Source organism: Ahaetulla prasina, chromosome 11, assembly GCF_028640845.1.
Source record: "Ahaetulla prasina isolate Xishuangbanna chromosome 11, ASM2864084v1, whole genome shotgun sequence".
Classification (NCBI taxonomy): Eukaryota; Metazoa; Chordata; class Lepidosauria; order Squamata; family Colubridae; genus Ahaetulla; species Ahaetulla prasina.
In genome coordinates, this window is record NC_080549.1 from 14474693 (window position 1) to 14495783 (window position 21091).

The 21091-nt window shown below is 45.9% G+C and overlaps 1 protein-coding gene across 2 annotated transcripts in view; it reads left to right on the forward strand.

Moving 5' to 3' along the window:
- The first annotated feature begins 1579 nt into the window (after positions 1-1579).
- MPP1 (MAGUK p55 scaffold protein 1) overlaps positions 1580-21091 on the forward strand; it is a 39459-nt gene continuing 19947 nt past the window's right edge. Inside the window, exons 1-2 of one of the 2 annotated variants that reach the window (XM_058196735.1) lie at positions 1580-1829; positions 15953-15991. In XM_058196735.1, the coding sequence (XP_058052718.1) occupies positions 1722-1829; positions 15953-15991 (147 nt within the window). In that variant the 5' untranslated portion in view covers positions 1580-1721. The remainder of the gene's footprint in view (positions 1830-15952; positions 15992-21091) is intronic. The other variant, XM_058196736.1, reaches the window with a different exon arrangement.

The window sequence follows — 21091 nt, forward strand, 5'->3', positions numbered from 1 at the left end:
TCCAGACAGGCGGATACAAAACATCTGATTCTGAAAGATTGTAAAGATCTGACTTTTTATCGTTAGGTTATTATTTCACTCCAGGTGCTGTGGTTATGACTTTGCTCCAGGTGCTCTGCTAGATGAGCACAATAGGGGTGCGGTGGAGTTACGCAGGCTTGGAGTAACTGCAGAGTGATTGCAAAACTCCAGATGACTTAGCTTACTTGGAGGCCAGCCCAAGGAAACATGACCCAAACTCTCAACAACCCTGGTAATCTCTCATTTTTGCAAAGGTGGATCTCAGGATGACAGGCAGTAGGACCCCCAGCTGGTATCTAAGGACTATACTATACACTAAACCAGGGGTCTCCAACCTTAGTAACTTTAAGGTTGTGGACTTCAACTTTGAGAGTTGAAGTCCACAAGCCTTAAAGTTACTAAGGTTGGAGACCCCTGCACTAAACACAGCTTGCTTACCCTTCGTGTACTCAATAAGCCAATACCAATAAGACAAATTCCTTGTGTGTCCAATTACACTTGGCCAATAAAGCATTCTGTTCTGTTGTTCTGTTCTGTTCTGTTCTATATGTCTGTGGAGATTCTCATTCATCCAGAGGTCATGGTTGTCCCAAAGGCTTTTTTTTCAAGAGGTCACTGGACTTTCTTGTTTTTTTTCTTTTGAAGAAGTTTCACTTCTCATCCAAGAAGCTTCTTCAGCTCATTTAGAGCTGAAGCATCCAGTCAGGATGGCGGGGAATGGAAGGATGGGGAATGGAAGGCGGGCAGAGAGGACCACTGGTTTGGAAAAGGAGTCGAAGAGGCCGTCTATGTCAAAATTGAACAGCCCTCCCTCAACTGAGGAGGGGGGAGATACGACATCTTCAATCTCCAATCTACAACACAGTCCTTTCAACAGTTCCAAGAAAGCTTCACACCCATTTGCACCACTCAGGTGACCCTGAGGACACAGATAAACCTCCAAGGGCTTCAAGGACCCTCTAAAAGGATGCAAATGACCAGCTGTCTACAAGGAGCATCAATCCTTCCATTCTCCCACCATCCAGTCAGAGCTGAAGAAGCTTCTTGGATGAGAAGCCAAACATCTTCAAAGAAAGAAACCAGAAAGTCCAATAGCCTTTTGAAAAACAAAGCACTTTTGAGACAATAAGCCAATGCTTTATTGACTGAGATGGGGGCACTGTGGAAGCCATAAACCCCGCTTTACAAAAAAGAAACACAGCCCCGTGGAACCAGGGTGGCTGGTAGGCGAAGCCTATCCCTGTGGCCCGGCACCCCCACTTCGCGCGGGAGCTCCCTCTGCTTCGCAAGCAAGGCCTGCACGCACCCCGGTGGGGAAGGGGACGAGGAGTGACAGCGGCGAGAGGGTCCCACCGGGCGGGCCCAGCCGCTGATGCTTGCGCGGTTGCGCCTCTGCCCGATGCCCCGCGGATGCCCGGGATGAACTGAATCGCGCAAGGAGCGGCCGCAGCTGAGCCGGGCGGCCAGGCGTGGGGGGGGGATCCCTCCCGTTTGGCCCCTCCCGGCGGCTGAGCGGGCGGGCCCAGCTCTCCAACCCCTCCTTCCTCTCGGTTCCCTTCCCAACGCCTGGCGGCTGCTCGGTCCTTTTCGCCTCGGCCGGCTGAAGCGCGCAGGGAAGCGCCGGAGAAGATCGCCTCTCGCCCCGGGGGCCAGCCAGAGCCGGAGTCGTGCGCCTTCCGCCAACCCACCCCCGCTGCACCATGACCCTGAAATCCGAGCGGAGCGGGGACAACAGCAGCAGCAGCATGAGGACGGCGCTTTCGGACCTCTACCTGGAGCACCTGCTGCAGAGCAAGCCCAGGGTCGAGGTGAGAGGGGAGGGGGCGTCTCGGGCAAGGTGGGCGAGGGGCAGCCCAACGCACCTGCGCGCGCCTTGGATAGGGAGCGAAACGAAGGGGACTGTTTCTCCCCAAGCCAAAGCCAAAGCCAGGCCCGGTTGAGTTGAGTTGGGTTGAGTTGAGTTGGGTTGGGTTGGGTTCTTGGGTCGGCCAACGGGCAGGTTGGCCTGTTGGGTTTTTACAGGGGACGTTTGGGGACGGCCGCTTAAGGCAAAGCGCTTCAAAACAGCCTGGATGGAACATGACGCGTGGTGCGGAAGTCAGAAACGGATTCGCGGGAGTGGAAAACAAGCCCCCACCGCTGGAGGAAATGCCTGGAGGGAGCTCCCGGCTGGGCTGGGGTGGGCTGGGGTGGGGAGGGGAGGGGGGTTTGGGGAGAACCTATTCCTCCGATCCCTCCCCTGGTCAACCTTCTCCAGGAGACTAGCTGGCTTTTGGAGTCAACCGCTTCTCTGCCTTTACTGTGGCTGGGGGAGGCGGAGGGGGAGAGGAAGAATTTTGCGGGGAGGGGGTGGGGTGAATGGTGGGAACTTTGCAGGAGGATACGGTTTGCAGGATTGGAGGCTCTTTCTGGCCTTTCTTGGATAATTGGAATGGGGTGAGGTCAATAGTAGACAGTTTTTGGGGTTTTCTTTTTTGTATTTTTTTTGGTATGGTATTGGAGTCTTGGGATTGAGCTGCGGTTCTAATTTGGCACTTCCAAATGGGATGTTTGGTGAAGCCCAAAATAGGCTGTAGAATTAGTTTACTTTACCATCTATGAATACATTCCCTTTCTCAACTGCAACATGGTCCTACATCTAGGCCAGGGGTCTCCAACCTTGATGACGTTAAGCCTGGCAGACTTCAGCTCCCAGCATTCTGGGCGTTGAGGTCCACCAGGCTTAAAGTTGCCAAGGTTGGAGACCCCTGGCCTAGGCAGTCTGGTGAGAATCCCCGGCAGAAAACTCCAAGGGGTAAATGCTGCTTGCAGCATAAAAAGTTCACTCGGAATCATCCATTGACTTTCCTGGGGAAAAGGTGGCGTTATTTGGGGGAGATGAGCATCGTTTTCCAGTTTCCACCCCAATGGTTCTGTCTGGACGAAGTCCCATCCAGCCCTGTGATTTATTCTATGAGACCAGACTCAGAAAGCTGATTTATATTGATATTGTTTCCTGATTGCTTATTTGTACCCCATGACTGTCATTAAGTGTTGTACCTTAGAATTCTTGATGAACGTATCTTTTCTTTTATGTACACTGAGAGCATATGCACCAAAGACAAATTCCTTGTGTGTCCAATCACACTTGGCCAATAAAGAATTCCTATTCTATTCTATTCTATTCTATTCTGCTCTGCTCTGCTCTGCTCTGTTCTGCTCTGCTCTGCTCTGCTTTGCTCTATTCTATTCTATTCTATTCTATTCTGTTCTGTTCTGTTCTGTTCTGTTCTGTTCTGTTCTGTTCTGTTCTGCTCTGCTCTGCTCTGCTCTGCTCTGCTCTGCTTTGCTCTATTCTATTCTATTCTATTCTATTCTATTCTATTCTGTTCTGTTCTGTTCTGCTCTGCTCTGCTCTGCTCTGCTCTGCTCTGCTCTGCTCTGCTCTGCTCTGCTCTGCTCTATTCTATTCTATTCTATTCTATTCTATTCTATTCTATTCAAAGCAAAGCAGCAACGCACCAAAATAAAATGAAGTGACCTATTGGTTTAAGAGATCTTAGGCGGATTGAACCTCTGGCCACATGTGTTTTTTCCAGCCAGCTACTGGGATCACCTCCAGGTTAGGGGGGGGGAGAAAGGTGATCTGGTTTGCTATGTCCAATTGAAAGTGGGTGAGAGGAAAGGTCCCTCCCCCTCCGTTTCTCCCAAAAGTAGAAATCAGTAGCAGTTGAAATCTGGATAGCCTTTTAAGGACTTGCATTCCTGTGGGAAAGGTGAGCCCTGCGAAATATCGTGTTTATGAGCAGAATGCAGACTTACGTTGTAGCCAGACAGGTAGACAACAACGAGAATGGTATGTTTCACTTCCTTGAGTCTCTCCGACATCGAGCCTCCAACAAACAGGGGTCTCTTGACCTTTGGCCTTCTTTTGTGGTCTGACACCCCATGCGAAGATTATCACGAAGGACAGGAGATGTGAAAAACAAACCAGCCTACTGTAGTGGACCTGGCTAGGTGGCTCAGCGGCTAAGACGCTGAGCATGTCGATCAGAAAAGTCGGGGGTTTAAATCCCTAGTATAGACCTCTCCTGTGTGAGCAGTGGGTTGGACTAGATGACCTCCACGGTCCCCTCCAACTGTGTTACTGTGACTGACCAAGCATAGGCAATCTCACAGTGGAAATGCATGACGCACTAGTAACCCCCATCTGGGTTCCACACTGTTGTTTCCTATACTTTAACCTTTGCTGTGCTTAAAACAATGGTAGAAATGTTGCTCTACTATACTCCGCTCCACTCCAGAGGTAAAATTATGTCATTTTAGATGGCTGGACTTTTGCATTTTTTGCTTTCGATAGCACTACAGGTTCCTTCATTGAGGAGTATTCTCCTTAGATCCTAATCAGTGTCTCCCAATCTTGGCAACTTTAAGATGTGTGGACTTCAACCCAGTTCAGAATCCCTGAGCCAGTCGTACAGTAGTCCTCGACTTACGGCCACAATGGAGCCCAGACATTCTGTTGCTAAGGGAGACCGTTGCTATAAGTGATTTTTCCCCCCTTCTGTTTTACAACCTTTTTTGCCACAGTTGATGTGTTTTCTTCTGTGGGGGAGGGGGGGGGACGCCTGTCAGCTTTGGAAGCCATACTAGGGAGGAGTGAATCACTGCGGTCATTAAGCTAGTAACACGGTTGTTAAGTGAATCTGGGTTTTTCGTGGACTGTGCTTGTCAGAAGGTCGCAAAAGGAGATCACGTGACCCCAGGACACTGCAGCCGTCATATATATGAGTCAGTTGACAGGCATCTGGATTTTGATCACGTGACCACGGGGGATGCTGCAGTGGTCGTAAGAGTGAAAAACGGTCACAAGTCGCTTTTTTTTTTCAACGCCGTTGTAACTTCGAACGGCCACTAAAGGAACTGTTGCAAGTCAAGGCCTACCTGCATGGCGAGTTGAACATCTTAAGGTAGCCAAGGCTGCAAAATATTAGCCTTGACTGAGATGAAGATGAGCCGCCAAACGTGGCTTATATGCTGCTGTTCTTTTGGGTTTGGAACGATCAGGGGAGAAACACTTTTAAAGGGAGGGTAGAGATCAGGTGGGTGAGTGGGGAACCAGTTTGGCTGTAATGGTTAAGGCACCAGGGTTGAAACCAGGAGACCGTGAGTTCTAGTTCTGCCTTGGGCACCTAGTCAGGTGTGGGCTAGCCTCCTCCTTCAGCTTTAGGAAGGAAGCAATGGCAAACCACTTCTGGAAAACCTGGCCTACAAAACCGCAGGGCAGTCTCTGAGAATCGGATAGAACTGAATTCAAAAAGAGAGAGAGAGAGGAAGAGAAAGAGGGAGAAGGAGGGAGAGAGAAAGAGAGGGAAGGAGGGAGAGGGAAGGAGAGGGGGGAAGAGAAAGAGAGAGGAAGAGGAAGAGAGAGGAAGAGAGAGTGGGAGCGGGAGGGAGAAAGAGAAAGAGAGAAAGAGAGAGGGAGGGAGAGAGAAAGAGGGAGGGAGGAGGAAGAGAGAAAGAGAGAGAGGGAAGGAAAGAGGGGGAGAGAGAAGAGAGAAGAAGGGGAGGGGAGGAAGAAGAGCTAGAAAGAGAGAGGAAGGAGAGAGAAGGAGGAGAGAAAGAGAGAGGAAGAGAGGCGGAATGGAGGAGGAGGGAGGGAGGAGAAAGGGAAGAGAAGAGAGGAGGAAGAGAGAGAGAGAGGGAAGGAGAGAGTGGGAGAAAGAGGGGGAAAGAGAGAAAGAGAAGAGAGGGAGGGGGGAGAAGGAAGCGGGGAAGGAGAGAGAGAGAGGGAAGGAGGGAGAGATTAGGCAGAGGAGAGAATTCTTATTGTTTTTTCCTGGCTGCCACCCTGTTCCTTGGATTACATAAGAAGCAAGATGATTATAGGTATGAAAGAGATAAGAATTGAAGCGAAACATTCTTGTGATTGGCCACATTGCCACAATGCTTGGGCAGAGTCTGTGTGAGTGTGAGAGAGTGAGAGAGAGAGAGAGAGATCGGGTGCCTGCCAAGGAGGAAACTGATTCTCGGTTTTGCTGCAAAGTTTCATCTGGTTTGAACTGGAAGTGGCTGAGCTGATGCTGATTCAGCCACCGAGAAATGGAATGTGGAAATAGATTAATTTGAGCTAAACTGTTTCTCTACGTGTAACTCCCTTCTTTTCACATCTCTGGATATGCACTTTTTTTAAAAAAAAAACATTTTTAAAAAAGATATCTTTCCCCTTATTGTTTCCCCTAAAAGAGAAACATATTTTTTAATAATAATGATGGTGGTGGGGGGGGGGTGGTGGTGGAGATGGAGTAATTATGAGAAATAACAGAGGGAAGAAAAAAGGCATTTAAAAAAGGAAAACAAGAATAAAATGGAAAGAGATGATATGACTTCACAAGCTTTAAAAAAATGGTGATGATGGGCAGCTTGTGGCCCAGTGCTTGTTTTGGAAATAGGCATATTCTTTTCCTCCTAAGAGTAAATGATCTAGGTAAAGAACATTGTGTAGGGATGAAGAACACATACACAACACACACACACACCCCTTTCTACATGTTAAATACAATACCAGATAGTTAACAGGGGGACTTGAAGACTAGTGTAATATTCGGACTAACCTATTGACTGATTGTTTTCTTCTTTTTTACATATATTAGATGTTGGATCCATTTGATTATTAGATAGAGCAGAGGTCTCCAAGCTTGGCAGCTTTAAGACTTTTGGACTTCAACTCCCAGACTCTGGGAGTTGAAGTCCACAAGTCTTAAAGTTGCCAAGCTTGGAGACCCCTGAGATAGAGACCTCCTCATCTGAAATATTTGTTGATATAATATATTTTAACCGTGGAACGAGTTGACTTCAGAAGTTGTAGGTGCTCTATCACTGGAGGTTTTCAAGAAAAGATTTGTCCGAAAATCATTTAGGGTCTCCTGCTTGGGCAGGGGGTTGGACTAGAAGACCTCCAAAGTCCCTTTCAACTCTGTTCTTCTGTTATCTGTTATCCCCCTGTAGAGTGGATTATAGTAATCGATTCAAGAGGTGACATCAGTAAATGTAACCAGAGTCACCCCTTCCTGTTAGATTAGATTAGATTAGATTAGATTAGATTAGATTAGATTAGATTAGATTAGATTAGATTAGAATTCTTTATTGGCCAAGTGTGATTGGACACACAAGGAATTTGTCTTTGGTGCATAGGCTCTCAGTGTACATAAAAAGAAAAGATACATTCGTCAAGAATAATAAGATACAACACTTAATGATAGTCATAGGGTACAAATAAGCAATCCAATCATGCTAGGAAACAATATCAATATAAATCTTAAGGATACAGCAACAAAGTTACAGTCATACAGTCATAAGTGGAAGGAGATGGGTGATGGGAACTATGAGAAGACTAATAATAATAGTAATGCAGACTTAGTGAATAGTTTGACAGTGTTGAGGGAATTATTTATTTAGCAAAGTGACATTCCGAGAAAGGTTGAAGCAGGGTGAAGTTCTTCCTGGCCATGGCCTCTTCTTGATCTTCTGTGAGTCCAGGTAACCTTCCAGATTGTGAGGTTGCCCTATAGGAAAAGTCCTACCCCCATCCAGAGCCAGAATTGGCATAAAATTCTGGCATTAATTGCCTTTTGAATTAATTAGACACTTTGTCTTGCTTGGATTACACCTGAAACTGATAGAATATTTCCAGCTCAGGATTAAACTGTAGGGTGCTTGGTGCTGCACTGATGATGTTACCTAGTTTGGTAATGAAACATCTGCAAGAAAACCAGCAAGCTCAGAGAGCATCAAGGACCCAATGATTATACTGCATCTCCTGTTTAGTCCAGAGTGGAGATATGCAGCTAAAATAATCTGCAGTAGAGAATTAACTTGTTGGGATATCTACCGTTGGCTTTGGGCAACTCCAAATGTTTGTTTCTTTGAATTGAAGCCACCCAGTAGCTTTGATCTTTCTTCACATGACTTGGAAACTGGAAGGTGGAGGGTAGGGAGGACTTTGAGTTTGCAGTTTTCCTTTGAAGCTTTCCTGGGTTTGTCAGGGTCTGGAGAATTTCTTGGCATCTACTAAAGAAAAAATTGAGATTAGTTTGCTGCTCAATTCAGTGCTTGTCAGATCCTGGGTGGGATGCTACCTTTCAGTCGTGATATCATTGTAGCGCAGTGATCCTGTATCGCTGCGTTTGCAAGTTTTGAAATGCTGTTGATTGGATTATGGAGTCAGAATCAGGAGGGTCCTTGACATCTATCAATTCTCTATTCAGCACAGATTACAGCAGACAACAGAGGCAAGCTGGCTATTCAGCCTCTGCTTGAACATAATCAGCAAACTGAGTCACTCCTCTATGAATTATTTCCACCGTTAAATTACTCTTACAGTTCGTTTCCAGTCCTCCTTAATAATTCTCTTGACAGCTGTGCATGGTTGTTTGGATCCTTCTTAAAATGTGATGCCCAGATCTGGATATACAGCAGCTGAGATGAAGGGGGGCGGGGGAGGGGGGTTTCCAAACAGCACAAATTGGAGTGAAGCAAGGAATATCTGTCAGTTACATCCAGCCTCACTTCTATGGGAAGTGAATTGGAATTCTATTTTGGCAATCGCAGTTGGTGATAAAAAGGAGATGCAATATTTTCTGTTGGAAAAAGTTCCCTGGTCTATTGGTTGGTTGACAATTTTCCTGTTTTATATAGATTTCCTTTTGGAAAATGCGTGAGCAAACAACCAGGTTAGAGAAATGGAAGAATGAGAAGAGAATTCATTGCTAATAAAAGTTAATGGTTTTTTAAAATTTGCATTTACATCCTGCCCTTCTCCGAAGACTCAGGGCGGCTTACACTATGTCAAGCAATAGTCTTCATCCATTTGTATATTATACACAAAGTCAATTTATTGCCCCCAACAATCTGGGTCCTCTTTAACCGCTTTAATCTAGATTGCAGAAAATATGACTTCTGTAACAGATTCATCAGTGCTTGGAACACTTTACCTAACTCTGTGGTCTCTTCCCATAATCCCAAAAGCTTTAACCAAAAACTTTCTACTATTGACTTCACCCCATTCCTAAGAGGACCATAAAGGGCGTGCATAAGAACACAAATGTGCCTACCGTTCCTGTCCTATTGTTTTTCTTTTTTTCTTCTTCATATATATATATATATTTTCTCCATAAAATTGGAAGTGTCTTGGCAACGTTTCGACGAAGTCTCATTCGCCATCTTCAGGCTTCAGCTTCGTGCTTCTGGGAGCAATGTGTGATTGCAGCTGTTTCTTCCTTTTTAGCTGCTAGTGGGGGTTTGAACTGATTGGGTGGGAGCTTGGCTGTGCTCTGATTGGATGGGGGTTTTTTGTGCTCTGATTGGCTGGGGGTGTGTCCTGTTTGGGTGGGGGCTTGGTTGTGCTCAGATTAGTCTGAGTTGCAGGGGGATTTGAGCTGGTGAGCTGCATTGCTGTTCTTTGGCTACGAAGATGTAGCACGACCACAAACACGAAGCCAAACAACAGCAATGCAGCTCACCAGCTCAAATCTTTAAGATTTTGGTTACCACCTTTAAAGCGCTCCATGGCTTAGGACCCGGGTACTTACGGGACCGCCTGCTGTTACCGTTTGCCTCCCACCGACCCGTACGCTCTCACAGAGAGGGCCTTCTCAGGGTGCCGTCTGCCAAACAATGTCGGCTGGCGGCCCCCAGGGGCAGGGCCTTCTCTGTGGGAGCTCCCACGCTCTGGAACGAGCTTCCCCCTGGTTTACGTCAAGTGCCTGATCTTCGGACCTTTCGCTGCGAGCTGAAAATGCACCTATTTATTCAAGCGGGACTGGCCTAAAATTTTAAAATTTTATTGGGGTTATTTATATTTTAATATTTTAATTCGTTTTAAATTTGGCCACCTTATAATATGTTTGTTTTAATTTCTTTTAATATTTATACTGTGATTTTTACTTGGCTGTACACCGCCCTGAGTCCTTCGGGAGAAGGGCGGTATAAAAATTGAATAAAATAAAATAAAATAAAGATATACTTATACCTCCTAATACTTCCTCATATATATGTTTATATACTATATTATCTTTTTGTGTGATGCTTATATATATTGTTGTGACAAAATAAATAAATAAATAAAAAAAATAAAAAAAATAAAAATAAATAAATAAATAAATAAAAGTGTAAAGCCAAAATATAATACACCAAAGAGAAGCCCGAACTCTGAAACTGAACTTACAACAAACTTAGGAAGGTCATCTGGTTACAAATGTTACAACTCTTCGTTTTATTTTCCTTTTGTGTAACGCTCTTCAGTAACTTAAAAGGAAGTGCGTATATGTTTGTTATTGATTATCATCTCTTTAAAGGTCTGCAAATGTTAGGGTAAAATATTGACATAACGTTTGGCTAAAAGGTTTCAAAGTATGCTGCTGAATTCCGCTCACTTTTTTTCCCCACCCTGAATCAAGTTCTACTTTTTAGATGTTTCCCACTGTGAATATACTTTCTCCTCACACATTTTTTATACAGCATGTAAAATTAATGTAATGCCCTTTAAAATCGAAATCTCCTTTGACATAAGTGCGTCAAGCGAGCTCTCTGTTCATTTCCAAACAGCTGTCAAGCAACAGAAAACCTTTACCAAAAATTTCCCAATGCGCATTTTTGGAGAAGAAAGAGGTGCTGGGGATGATGGGAACTGTACTTCTCTACACTAAGAGTACCAGATTGGGGGTGGCTGCTGTAAAATCTGTTTCCGCATGATCTCCAGATGCAGAGGGTGGCTTTTAAAAGGAACTAATGACTTGGAAACGAATGGTCTTGTTAATATTTGAACCTATTAACACAGCGCTTTGCATTGTGTACCGCACCTCTTGTGGGGTGTGTAGGTGGATTGCATGGGTACTTGTGCTTGCATGGGGGGGGAAAAAGATTATTTTTATTTTTCAAAGCTCTTCCTTTTAATAGCTTTAAGGCAGCTTTACATGGGGCTGGGAATTGCAATCCCCAGAATCCACTCCCCACATGGGCATGAAGGTACTTGCAATGCAGCACAGCTGGGAAGGCGGCCAAATCTATCTCCCAGTCTGTTTTCTTCCTTGAAACTCCTAAATTCAGTATTATTTTTGGCCTGATTGTGGATATTTTTTTCCCCTGCCAGAAGAACATTGTGTGCAAGGGGAACTTTGGCATCATACAGGGCCATGTTGCATCCTACCTTAGCAATAAAAGAGGGCAGTTAGCCACAGTGATATTCAGTTCCTGGACAAGAAGGCATGTCTAAGCAGGTGTTCTCACCTAGGCTTCCCCAGCAGCACGAAGCAGAGTCCTCGTCCCGATAAACCCCTTTTATTTAATTGACAGTGAATTCCTCTCCAGCAAAGTCTTTCCTCCCCCACAGTCTTTCAAGATAGTTCACAATTACCAACCTTTATCAGGCTTGGAGAGCGGCCAGGCCGATATCTTTCAGACGCTGCAATATTTGGCAAGAATGCAGGAATGAACTAATTGTCTCCTGCAAACTCCACTCCCCTTTCGTTCCTCTTTTATTCCTTCTGGGAGGGGACCTTCATCGTCCACCTGTGGCCTTACTCCCAAGTCGAACCTTGTTCTTTAGCTGTTCCCTTCGTCTCGCAACTCTGCGCGCACACACACTGGGAACAGGCTCCAGCTGTTTGTCTGCCTCACTGATGTCTGACTGCAAAGGCAGCTGATAACTGTGAGATGGCCCTGGCCCCCTCTCTTCCTCCCGATGCAGAGTCCTCATCAGAGCCTTCCCCAGCACTCCAGGACTGGTGCATGTTCCTCCCCAACCTCCTCACTGTCTGAATCTTCTGCCAGCTCCGCTGGCCACTGGTGGGCCACAACAACAGGGGAGCCACAAGGTGCAAGGATTCTCTTTCTGGAGAAATCCCAAATTCAGAGTTACCTTGGGTTGTTCTTTTAAAAAATCAATATCAATTGCATTCCCCCGCCCCCAGACATTCTGTGTAGAATAGAACATAGAACAATGGAGTTTGGATGGGACCTTGGAGGTCTTCTACTGCAGCCTCCTGCTCCATCAGGAGACCCAGGGGTAAAATCCAGCAGGTTCTGACAGGTTCTGGAGAAATTTTGAGTAGTTTGGAGAACTGGCAAATACCACCTATGGCGGGCCCCAGAGTGGCATGGGAATGGAGATTTTGCAGTATCCTTCCCCTGGAATGGGGTGGGAATGGAGATTTTGCAGTATCCTTCCCCTGCCACGCCCACCAAGCCACACCCCCAGAACTGGTAGGGGAAAATTTTAGATTTCACCCCTTAGGAGAGCCTATATCATTTAAGACAAATGGTTGTTCAGTCTCTTCTTGAAAGTTTCCAGTGATGAAGCTCCTACAACTTCCATTGGTTGATTGCTCTCAACATTAGGGAATTTTTCCATAGTTCTAAGTTGCTTCTCTCTTTGGTTCGTTTCCAACCATTGTTTCTTGTCTTGCCTTTTGGTGCTTTGAAAAATCGTTTGACCACCTTGTCTTTGTGGCAGCCTCTCAAATATTGGAAGACTGCTATCATGTCACCTCAGTCCTTTAACCCAACTCCTGTAATCATTCTTGGTATGTTTTAGCCTCCAGCCCCCTAAATGAAGATGCTCTTGGTTAAAGGGGAAGATATAAGGGTTGTGAGAGTGTTCCAGGAAGTGAGACATATAGGTTGGGTCCACACAGCATGCTAGATCTGGTTGAAAGAGGGTAAATTGGGAGTCACTGTATTCAGTGGTGGGATTCAGCCGGTTCACACCTGTTCGGGAGAACCGGTTGTTAACTTTCTAAGCAGTTCGGAGAACCGGTTGTTGGAAGAAATCTTATTTTGTTTTTTTCCCCCACTTTACAGGGTTAATCCAGTAAGGAAGGCAGGAAGGAAACATTCTGGTGTTGTTTCTAGCTTAATCTTTATTACCCTGCCTACAGAAACTGCCTCTTGGTTAACCCTTATTACATTGTAACAGTTAAGACGAAGTGCCCATCGATCTGAGTGACGTTGAGTTGGCTATGCCCACATGGTCACATGACCACCAAGCCACACCTACCCAGCTGGTCATTAGGGCAGAGAATTGGTTGTTAAATTATTTGAATCCCACCACTGACTGTATTGTGGGAATCCACCACTGCTTTAACCCTTTAGGTTAACCCAAGCTATCATATTATGGTTTATTCATTTGGACACCACATGTTTTGTTAACTTGGGTTTGTTCTCTTGCATGAATTCCATCTTTCTTGAGGGATCCTATGACCTTTCAACTAGCCATCCATTGGCTAGTTGCATTCACTTATGAATTGGCTAGTTGAATTCACTTATGAATTTCAGCATTATCTTCTTTCTGCTGTAGCTGATTTGGAGAACTGAGATTTAATTTGAATTGGATTCCCAACCCCCACCCCCAGTTGCAATATTGAGCAAGGGTTATCCCAGACCAGGGGTCAGTAACCTGCAGCTCTGGAGCCACATGTGGCTCTTTCACCCCTCTGCTGTAGCTCCCTGTCACTCAAAATATGCGTCACAATCGCCAATGTGCGACACCCGTCGGCTCACAATTTATTGAGCTTTTCAACCATGGATAAATCCAAGCAAAGAAAAGTTTCGGAAGAAAACAGAATGTTTCATTCAACTATATATGCTAGTTTTGTGGCCGCTCAAGAAATAGTCAGGCACGGGAAGGGTTTTGTGGCTCACTGTGTTTTCTTTTCTGTAGGAAACAGGTCCAAATGGCTCTTTGAGTGTTTAAGGTTGCAGACCCCTGTCCCAGACTCTAAAAGTGTCAGATTCTCAGGCTGTGAACACACTCATTTCTTAAGTTCTGTGTTGCTAGTATTGTAAATCCATTGCGCGGGGGGGGGGGGGGGTCATGAACTCCGTAAAAATCTGTGACGCTGAACTTCAAGCATTTGTGATACCGAAAGCAAGAACGAGAAGCTGAGAACTCAGAATTTCAAATCAGGAAGCGAAAGGTTTGGTAGCATGTAGACCTGCTGGGACCACACAACTCCCCACAGGAAGGCTGTGGTTGTGTTCATTGAGAATTCTGGAGTGGGAAACCTATAAGAACATAACTAGACCCTTTCTGGATTGGACCAGTGGTGGGTTGCCCCTGTTTTGGACTAGAACCGGTAGTAAAACCAGTGGGAGGCTCCACCCACTGACCCGGACGTCATCGGGAAGCTTCTGCGTATGCGCAGAAGTGCGAGCGAGCAAAGCAAGAGCGTGTGCGTGGCCCCGTTGCGAACCGGTAGTAAAGATAAATAGAACCCACCCCTGGATTGGATCCCTGATCCATCTAGTTTAGCAGTCTGTTCCCATGATGGAAAACTGGCTGCACAAAAAAAAAAACACCTTTCTAGTCTTGTAATTGATGGTTTTTCACTGCCGTCAAGGCACACAAAAACCCAGCAGTCTGTTTTAGAGTGGATATCTTTAATCATCTTCTTGCTCAAGCGTGTTGATGGCCAGTATTCTCAGGCCAGCACCAGAAAACCTGCTGATATCATCACCGTCGTTAATTTCTTTGACCACCTGGTCTCTCACGCCATCTCCCTGATGGGTTTGTGCGTGCACTGACTTAGTGCCAGCTACTAAATCTGAAAAACCGCTTAATGCTGTTAGCTTTCCACAAGTCCTCAGACCCCCTCGTGCTGCATTGGCCTCACGAGGGCATTATGGAGACACTCAGAACAGTGGTGGGTTTCAAAATTTCTTACAACCGGTTCTGTGGGCATGGCTTGGTGGGCGTGGCAGGGGAAGGATACTGTAAAATCTCCACTCCCTCCCCAGTCCAGGGGAAGGATATTGCAAAATCCCCATTTCCTCCCGATCAACTGGGACTTGGAAGGCAGAGAATAGATGGGGCGGGGCCAGTCAGAATTTTTACTACTGGTTCTCCAAACTACTCAAAATTTCCACTACCAGTTCTCTAGAACTGGTCAGAACCTGCTGAAACCCACCTCTGATTCAGAACAATGGGTGGCTTCTGGATGGATGCAAGTGAACGGACACTGCGAAGATACCTGGGACCAGCTATTGCTGGGATTTCTAGCCTTGTGCTCAAAAAAAATAGGGGACATATGGACTTCTAGAGGCCACCAAATTCCATAGCTTCCAGGTTCTAAAAAACATGCCTAAGCATGGAGAGCTGGGAGTTATTGTATAGTTCCATCTGAAAATCCACCGTTTCTTTTGTCCTAGTGTAACCTGTATCTAGTTCAGCGGTTCGAATCCCTGGTGTCGCGTAACGGGGTGAGCTCCCGTCACTTGTCCCAGCTTCTGCCAACCTAGCAGTTCAAAAGCACGTAAAAAATGCAAGTAGAAAAATAGGGAACACCTTTGTTGGGAAGGTAACAGCGTCCCATGCGTCCTTGGCGTTGAGTCATGCCGGACACATGACCATGGAGACGTCTTCGGACAGCACTGGCTCTTCGGCTTTGAAACAGAGATGAGTCGGGAATGACTAGCACGTATGAGCGAGGGGAACCTTTACCTTTTAACCTGTATCTCTGGTGGCCTATAATATCCAAATACAAGGAGCTCCCAGATCCAATCTTCCACAGTGATTCGTCTTACTCGGGCGAGGAGGTTGTTTTTCTTCTCTTGTTTCAAGCAAAGGCTGGGGAATAACCGGTTGGGGTAAAATGGGAACATCCTGATTTAACCTTTGAGCTCGTCGATAGAATGTGCTGTGTTCCTGGGAAATCTTTGCTGAGCTTAGAGATCTGGGCTGCAGCTTTGACAACGGCTTTGTCAAGGAAAGGAGAGGAGATAAGGGACGAGGTTGAGCTGAATCAGCTTTCTTGACAGGCCCTTTAAACCCAGGCCATGGCTGATGTCAATGTCTTGGCTGGAGAAGACAAGGGGAAGACGGACATTGAGCCAATAAAGTATTGCAACACAAAGCCGATTTCTTTCCTCATCTTCCAATCCCGGCTTTGTTTTTCAGACTGCCACCACTAGGAAGTGCTGGATTTCAGGAATCTTAGTAAGTTTCTCATCTGAATGACTGCTACGTTCTCCAGTTCTTGTGGCTCGGACCTCATCTATCTCAGTCATTCTCAGTTTTTTGAAATCAGCTAAGGGCGACCTTGGGTGAAAAGGAATCTTTGATGCTTGGCCAACCATCTCTTCTAACTGTCGCTTCGGTATCTTATTATTTCCCCATCTTAAGCAAGTGGTGGTATCGTTTCTTTTTCTGCTTTTCCTGCAGAAAAGTTAATGTATATATGGAAGGATCAGAATTTGGGGGGTGTTTTTGGATTGTGTGTGTGTGTGTGTGTGTGTGTGTGTTTTATTGTGTTAAGAACCAACTAGTCCTAGGGCAGGGGTCGGCAAACTTAAACACTCGAAGAGCCACAAAGGTCCTAAACCAGAAGCCCCCCGTTCAATTCTGGAGCCGACCAGAAGTCCAGTTCCCCCACCATAGAGTCTCCATCTAGCATGGCAACCCTTTTCTTCTACCTGTCCTACCTGCAAGCCGTATCAGTTATGGAGCTGACCAGAAAACCTGCCCCTGCCATAGAGTCTCTTCCTGGTGCGCCGTGCTTTTCCTCCCCGTAACCGGAAGCTCCTCTCAAAATGGTGGCGGCGACAGGGAGCCGCAGCCGAGGGATGAAAAGGCCACCTGCGGTTCCAGAGCTGCAGGTTGCTGACCCCTGTCCTAGGGAAAGGAAAGGTGGATGAAAGATCAACCATCTTATCTCCAGATGGTTTCAACCAGGCCCGAAACAGGATTAGGCAATTGATGTCCCACGCACCTAAAAACAGGCAGAGTGTGGATTGCACCATTCCAGCTGCAGTCAGATCAATCATGTCTTTTTTTGATCGTGCTAAGGGGACACGCCAATCTCCTAGAGCTATCTTGGCTGGCCCTCAAGCTTCCTAGATTAGATTAAAAGGTAAAGGTTCCCCTCGCACATATGTGCTAGTCATTCCCGACTCTAGGGGGCGGTGCTCATCTCCATTTCAAAGCTGAAGAGCCAGTGCTGTCCGAAGACATCTCCGTGGTTATGTGGCCGGCATGACTCAACGCCAAAGGAGCACGGAACGCTGTGACCTTCCCACCAAAGGTGGTCCCTATTTTTTCTACTTGCATTTTTTACATGCTTTCGAACTGCTAGGTTGGCAGAAGCTGGGACTACGGGAGCTCAACAAAATTGGAAGGGACCTTCTAGGTCACCTAGTCCAGGGGTCTCCAACCTTGGCAACTTTGAGCCTGGTGGACTTCAACTCCCAGAATTCCCAGCAAAGCTGGCTGGAGAATTCTGGGAGTTGAAGTCCACCAGGTTCAAAGATGCCAAGGTTTGGAGACCCCTGATCTAGTTCAACCCTCCCGCCCAAGCAGGCGATGCCTACACCATTTCTGACAGATGGCAGTCCAGTCTCTTCTTGAAAGCCTCCAGGGATGAAACGCCCACAACTTCCGAAGGCAACTTCTGTTCCATGGCTTGATTTTTCTCATTGTCGGAAAATTTCTCCTAATTCCTAGGTCGAATCTCTCCTTGATCTTTTTTCCCCTCGACGCTGAAAATTTTTCCGTTGTTGTCGGAAAAGCCTCGTTGGTCTCTGCGAGCCGCACTCATAGGGATTGGAACCCAACGGGTTAGAAAAACCCATGTTTGATCCTGCACAAACTGGATCTCATCCCTCTGCAACCAACCCTCAGCTCTTTAAATCTTTCCGATATCGAGGCGCATATGGTTGCCAAACAATTTGCAGTATCTTTCTGTTCAGCAGTTCACTGAATAAGGCAGGCGTGAGACCTCAAATTCTCTTTGCAATTTGCTCACTGTTCTCTCTCTCCCTCTCCCTCCCTCCCTCCCTCTCTCCCTTCCTCTCCCCCTCTCTCTCCCTCCCTTCCTCTCTCTCTCTCTCCCTCCCTCCCTCCCTCTCCCTCTCTCTCCCTCCCTCCCTCTCCCTCTCTCTCCTTCCTTCCCTCTCTCTCTCCCTCCCTCTCTCTCTCTCTCCCTCCCTCTCTCTCCCTCCCTTCCTCTCTCTCTCTCCCTCCCTTCCTCTCTCTCTCTCTCCCTCCCTCTCTCTCCCTCCCTTCCTCTCTCTCTCCCTCCCTCCCTCCCTCCTCTCTCTCCTTCCTTCCTCTCTCTCCTCCCTCCTCTCTCTCTCCCTCCTCTCTCTCCCTCCTTCCTCTCCTCCCTCCTCCTCTCCTCTCTCTCTCCTTCCTTCCTCTCTCCCTCCCTCTCTCTCTCTCCCTCCCCCTCTCTCCCTCCCTTCCTCTCTCTCTCTCCCTCCCTCTCCCTCTCTCTCCTTCCTTCCCCCTCTCTCTCCCTCCCTCTCTCCCTCTCTCTCTTTTGCAACCGAGACGGAATGTGTTATTACAAAGAAGAAACCAAAATACCAGCTTCCCTAAATGCTTCATGCTCAGCCTGAAAAACAAAAACAGCCTACAGTACAAGACAGGCATAATTAAATCGGCCTGCTCTAGCAGCTGTGTTGATCGTATAGATTGCGTCTCTGTCTGCCGATACGCCGAACGCCAAGTAACAATTTGAGCTTTCTTTGATGAAAGCAATGCATCTGTTTTAGCCAAGAGTATCGCAGGATTAGAACGATCGCCAGTTGGACTGCAAATGACTTCACACTCCAGGGCTCGGCAATATTTAGAATAGAATAGAATAGAATAGAATAGAATAGAATAGAATAGAATAGAATAGAATAGAATAGAATAGAATAGTTGGAAGGGACCTTGGAGGTCTTCTAGTCCAACCCCCTGCTTAGGCAGAAAACCCTATAGGCAGAAAACCACTTCAGACAAATGGTTATCCAACATCTTTTTAAAAACTTCCAGTGTTGGAGCATTCACAACTTCTGGAGGCAAGTAGTTCCGCTGATTAATTGTTCTACCTGTCAGGAAATTTCTCCTTAGTTCTAGGTTGCTTCTCTCCTTGATTAGTTTCCACCCATTGTTTCTTGTCCTGCCTTCTGGTGCTTTGGAGAATAGCTTGACTCCCTCTTCTTTGGGGCAGCCTCTGAGGTTTTGGAACACTGCTATCATGTCTCCCTAGTCCTTCTTTTCATGAAACTAAACATACCATATTTTTTTTTTTGATATTTTTGATGAGAGCCCGGTCTAAAGACATTATTATTTTAGTGATAGGTTTTGTGACCCAGCCATGAAGGTAGTCCTCGAGTTACAATTTCTGTTGCTAAGTGAGACAGTGAAATGAGTTTTGCCCCATTTCCCATCTTTTCTTGCCACGGCTGTTAAGCGGAATCCCTGCAATTCTTACGTTAGCCGCACAGTTGTTGAATGAATCTGGCTTTTCCCCCTTGCCTTCGCTTGTCAGACGGTCGCAAAAGGGGATTATGTGACCCCCGGGACTCTGTAACCGTCATAAACATGAGTCAGTTGCCAATCTTGCCGCCGTTGGCATTTGCGCAATGTTGGAGAAGCTCTAAATACACCCTCTGAAGAGTTAATCATTAGAAAAATATTGGATTGCGCCGAGATGGACAAAATGACACTTGAACTGAAAGGACGGATGGATTCAGATTTTTATGCAATATGGGAGAAATGGTATAATTGGATCGAAAATAGGAAAAGAGGGGAAATAACAGATAATAGAATCAGCGGTTCGAATCCCTAGTGCTGCCGTGTAACGGGATGAGCTCCCATTACTTGTCCCGGCTTCTGCCAACCTAGCAGTTCGAAAGCAGGTAAAAATGCAAGTAGAAAAAATAGGGACCACCTATTTACATATCATCCCATTAGTGTTCTCTTATACCAGGGGTCTGCAAACTTGGCTCTCTTAAGACTTGTGGACTTCAAATCCCAGAGTTCCTCAGCCAGCTTCGCTTATGGACTTCAACTTCCACAGTTCCTCAGCCAGCTTTGCTGGCTGAGGAACTCTGGGAGTTGAAGTCCACAAGTCTTAAAAGAGCCAAGTTTGCTTTGCTGGCTGAGGAACTCTGGGAGTTGAAGTCCACAAGTCTTAAAAGAGCCAAGTTTGCTTTGCTGGCTGAGGAACTCTGGGAGTTCAAGTCCACAAGTCTTAAAAGAGCCAAGTTTGCTTTGCTGGCTGAGGAACTCTGGGAGTTCAAGTCCACAAGTCTTAAAAGAGCCAAGTTTGCTTTGCTGGCTGAGGAACTCTGGGAGTTGAAGTCCACAAGTCTTAAAAGAGCCAAGTTTGCTTTGCTGGCTGAGGAACTCTGGGAGTTCAAGTCCACAAGTCTTAAAAGAGCCAAGTTTGCAGACCCCTGGTATAAGAGAACACTAATGGGATGATATGTAAATAGTCACAGTCCTGCACACGAGTTGAATGAAAATTGTTTGTTAAAATTCAATACAATCTATATTTTTTTTTAAAAAATATGAATCAGTTGCCAAGCATCTGAATTTTGATCACATGACCATTGGAGACACTGCAGCAATTCTCAGTGTGAAAAACAGTCGTAAGTAATTTTTTTCAGTGCTGTTGTAACTTTGAATGGTCACTAAATGAATGGTTGTAAGTCAAGGATTGCCAGTAGATGAAACCACGTATTTTGTTTCCCCAGAGGTCTAATTGTGTGCTATTTTGAGCATCAGGAACATACCTAAGCTCTAACTTATCTTAATCATCTTTGTTTTGTTTCACATATCGTTGCGCTTCGTTGAATAAAATAAATAATAGCGATAGCAAACAAGCCCTTCCAGGGAACTAAAAAAATAAATAAATACTCGTATCAGATGAACCTTTCGTACTGATAAACCACATGATCGTCATTAAGAAGATTATAAAGGTAGATGGCATGAAAACTTCAAACAAGAAAGGAAGAGGGAATGTAAAGCAAATGACTGGAAATTGCCCAGCTGTTGAAAATCAGGCATATATATTATTATTATTATTTAGTAAATAAAACCATTTCTGAGAATTGGACCAGACTCAATTTAAGAGAATTTAACAGAATAACAGAGTTGGAAGGGACTTTGGAGGTTTTCTAGTCCAACCCTCTGCACAAGCAGGAGACCCTAGACCAGGGGTGTCCAAACTTGACAACTTTAAGACTTGTGGACTTCAACTCCCAAAATTCAGCAAACTAGCAAAGCTGGCTGAGGAATTCTGGGAGTTGAAGTCCACAAGTCTTAAAG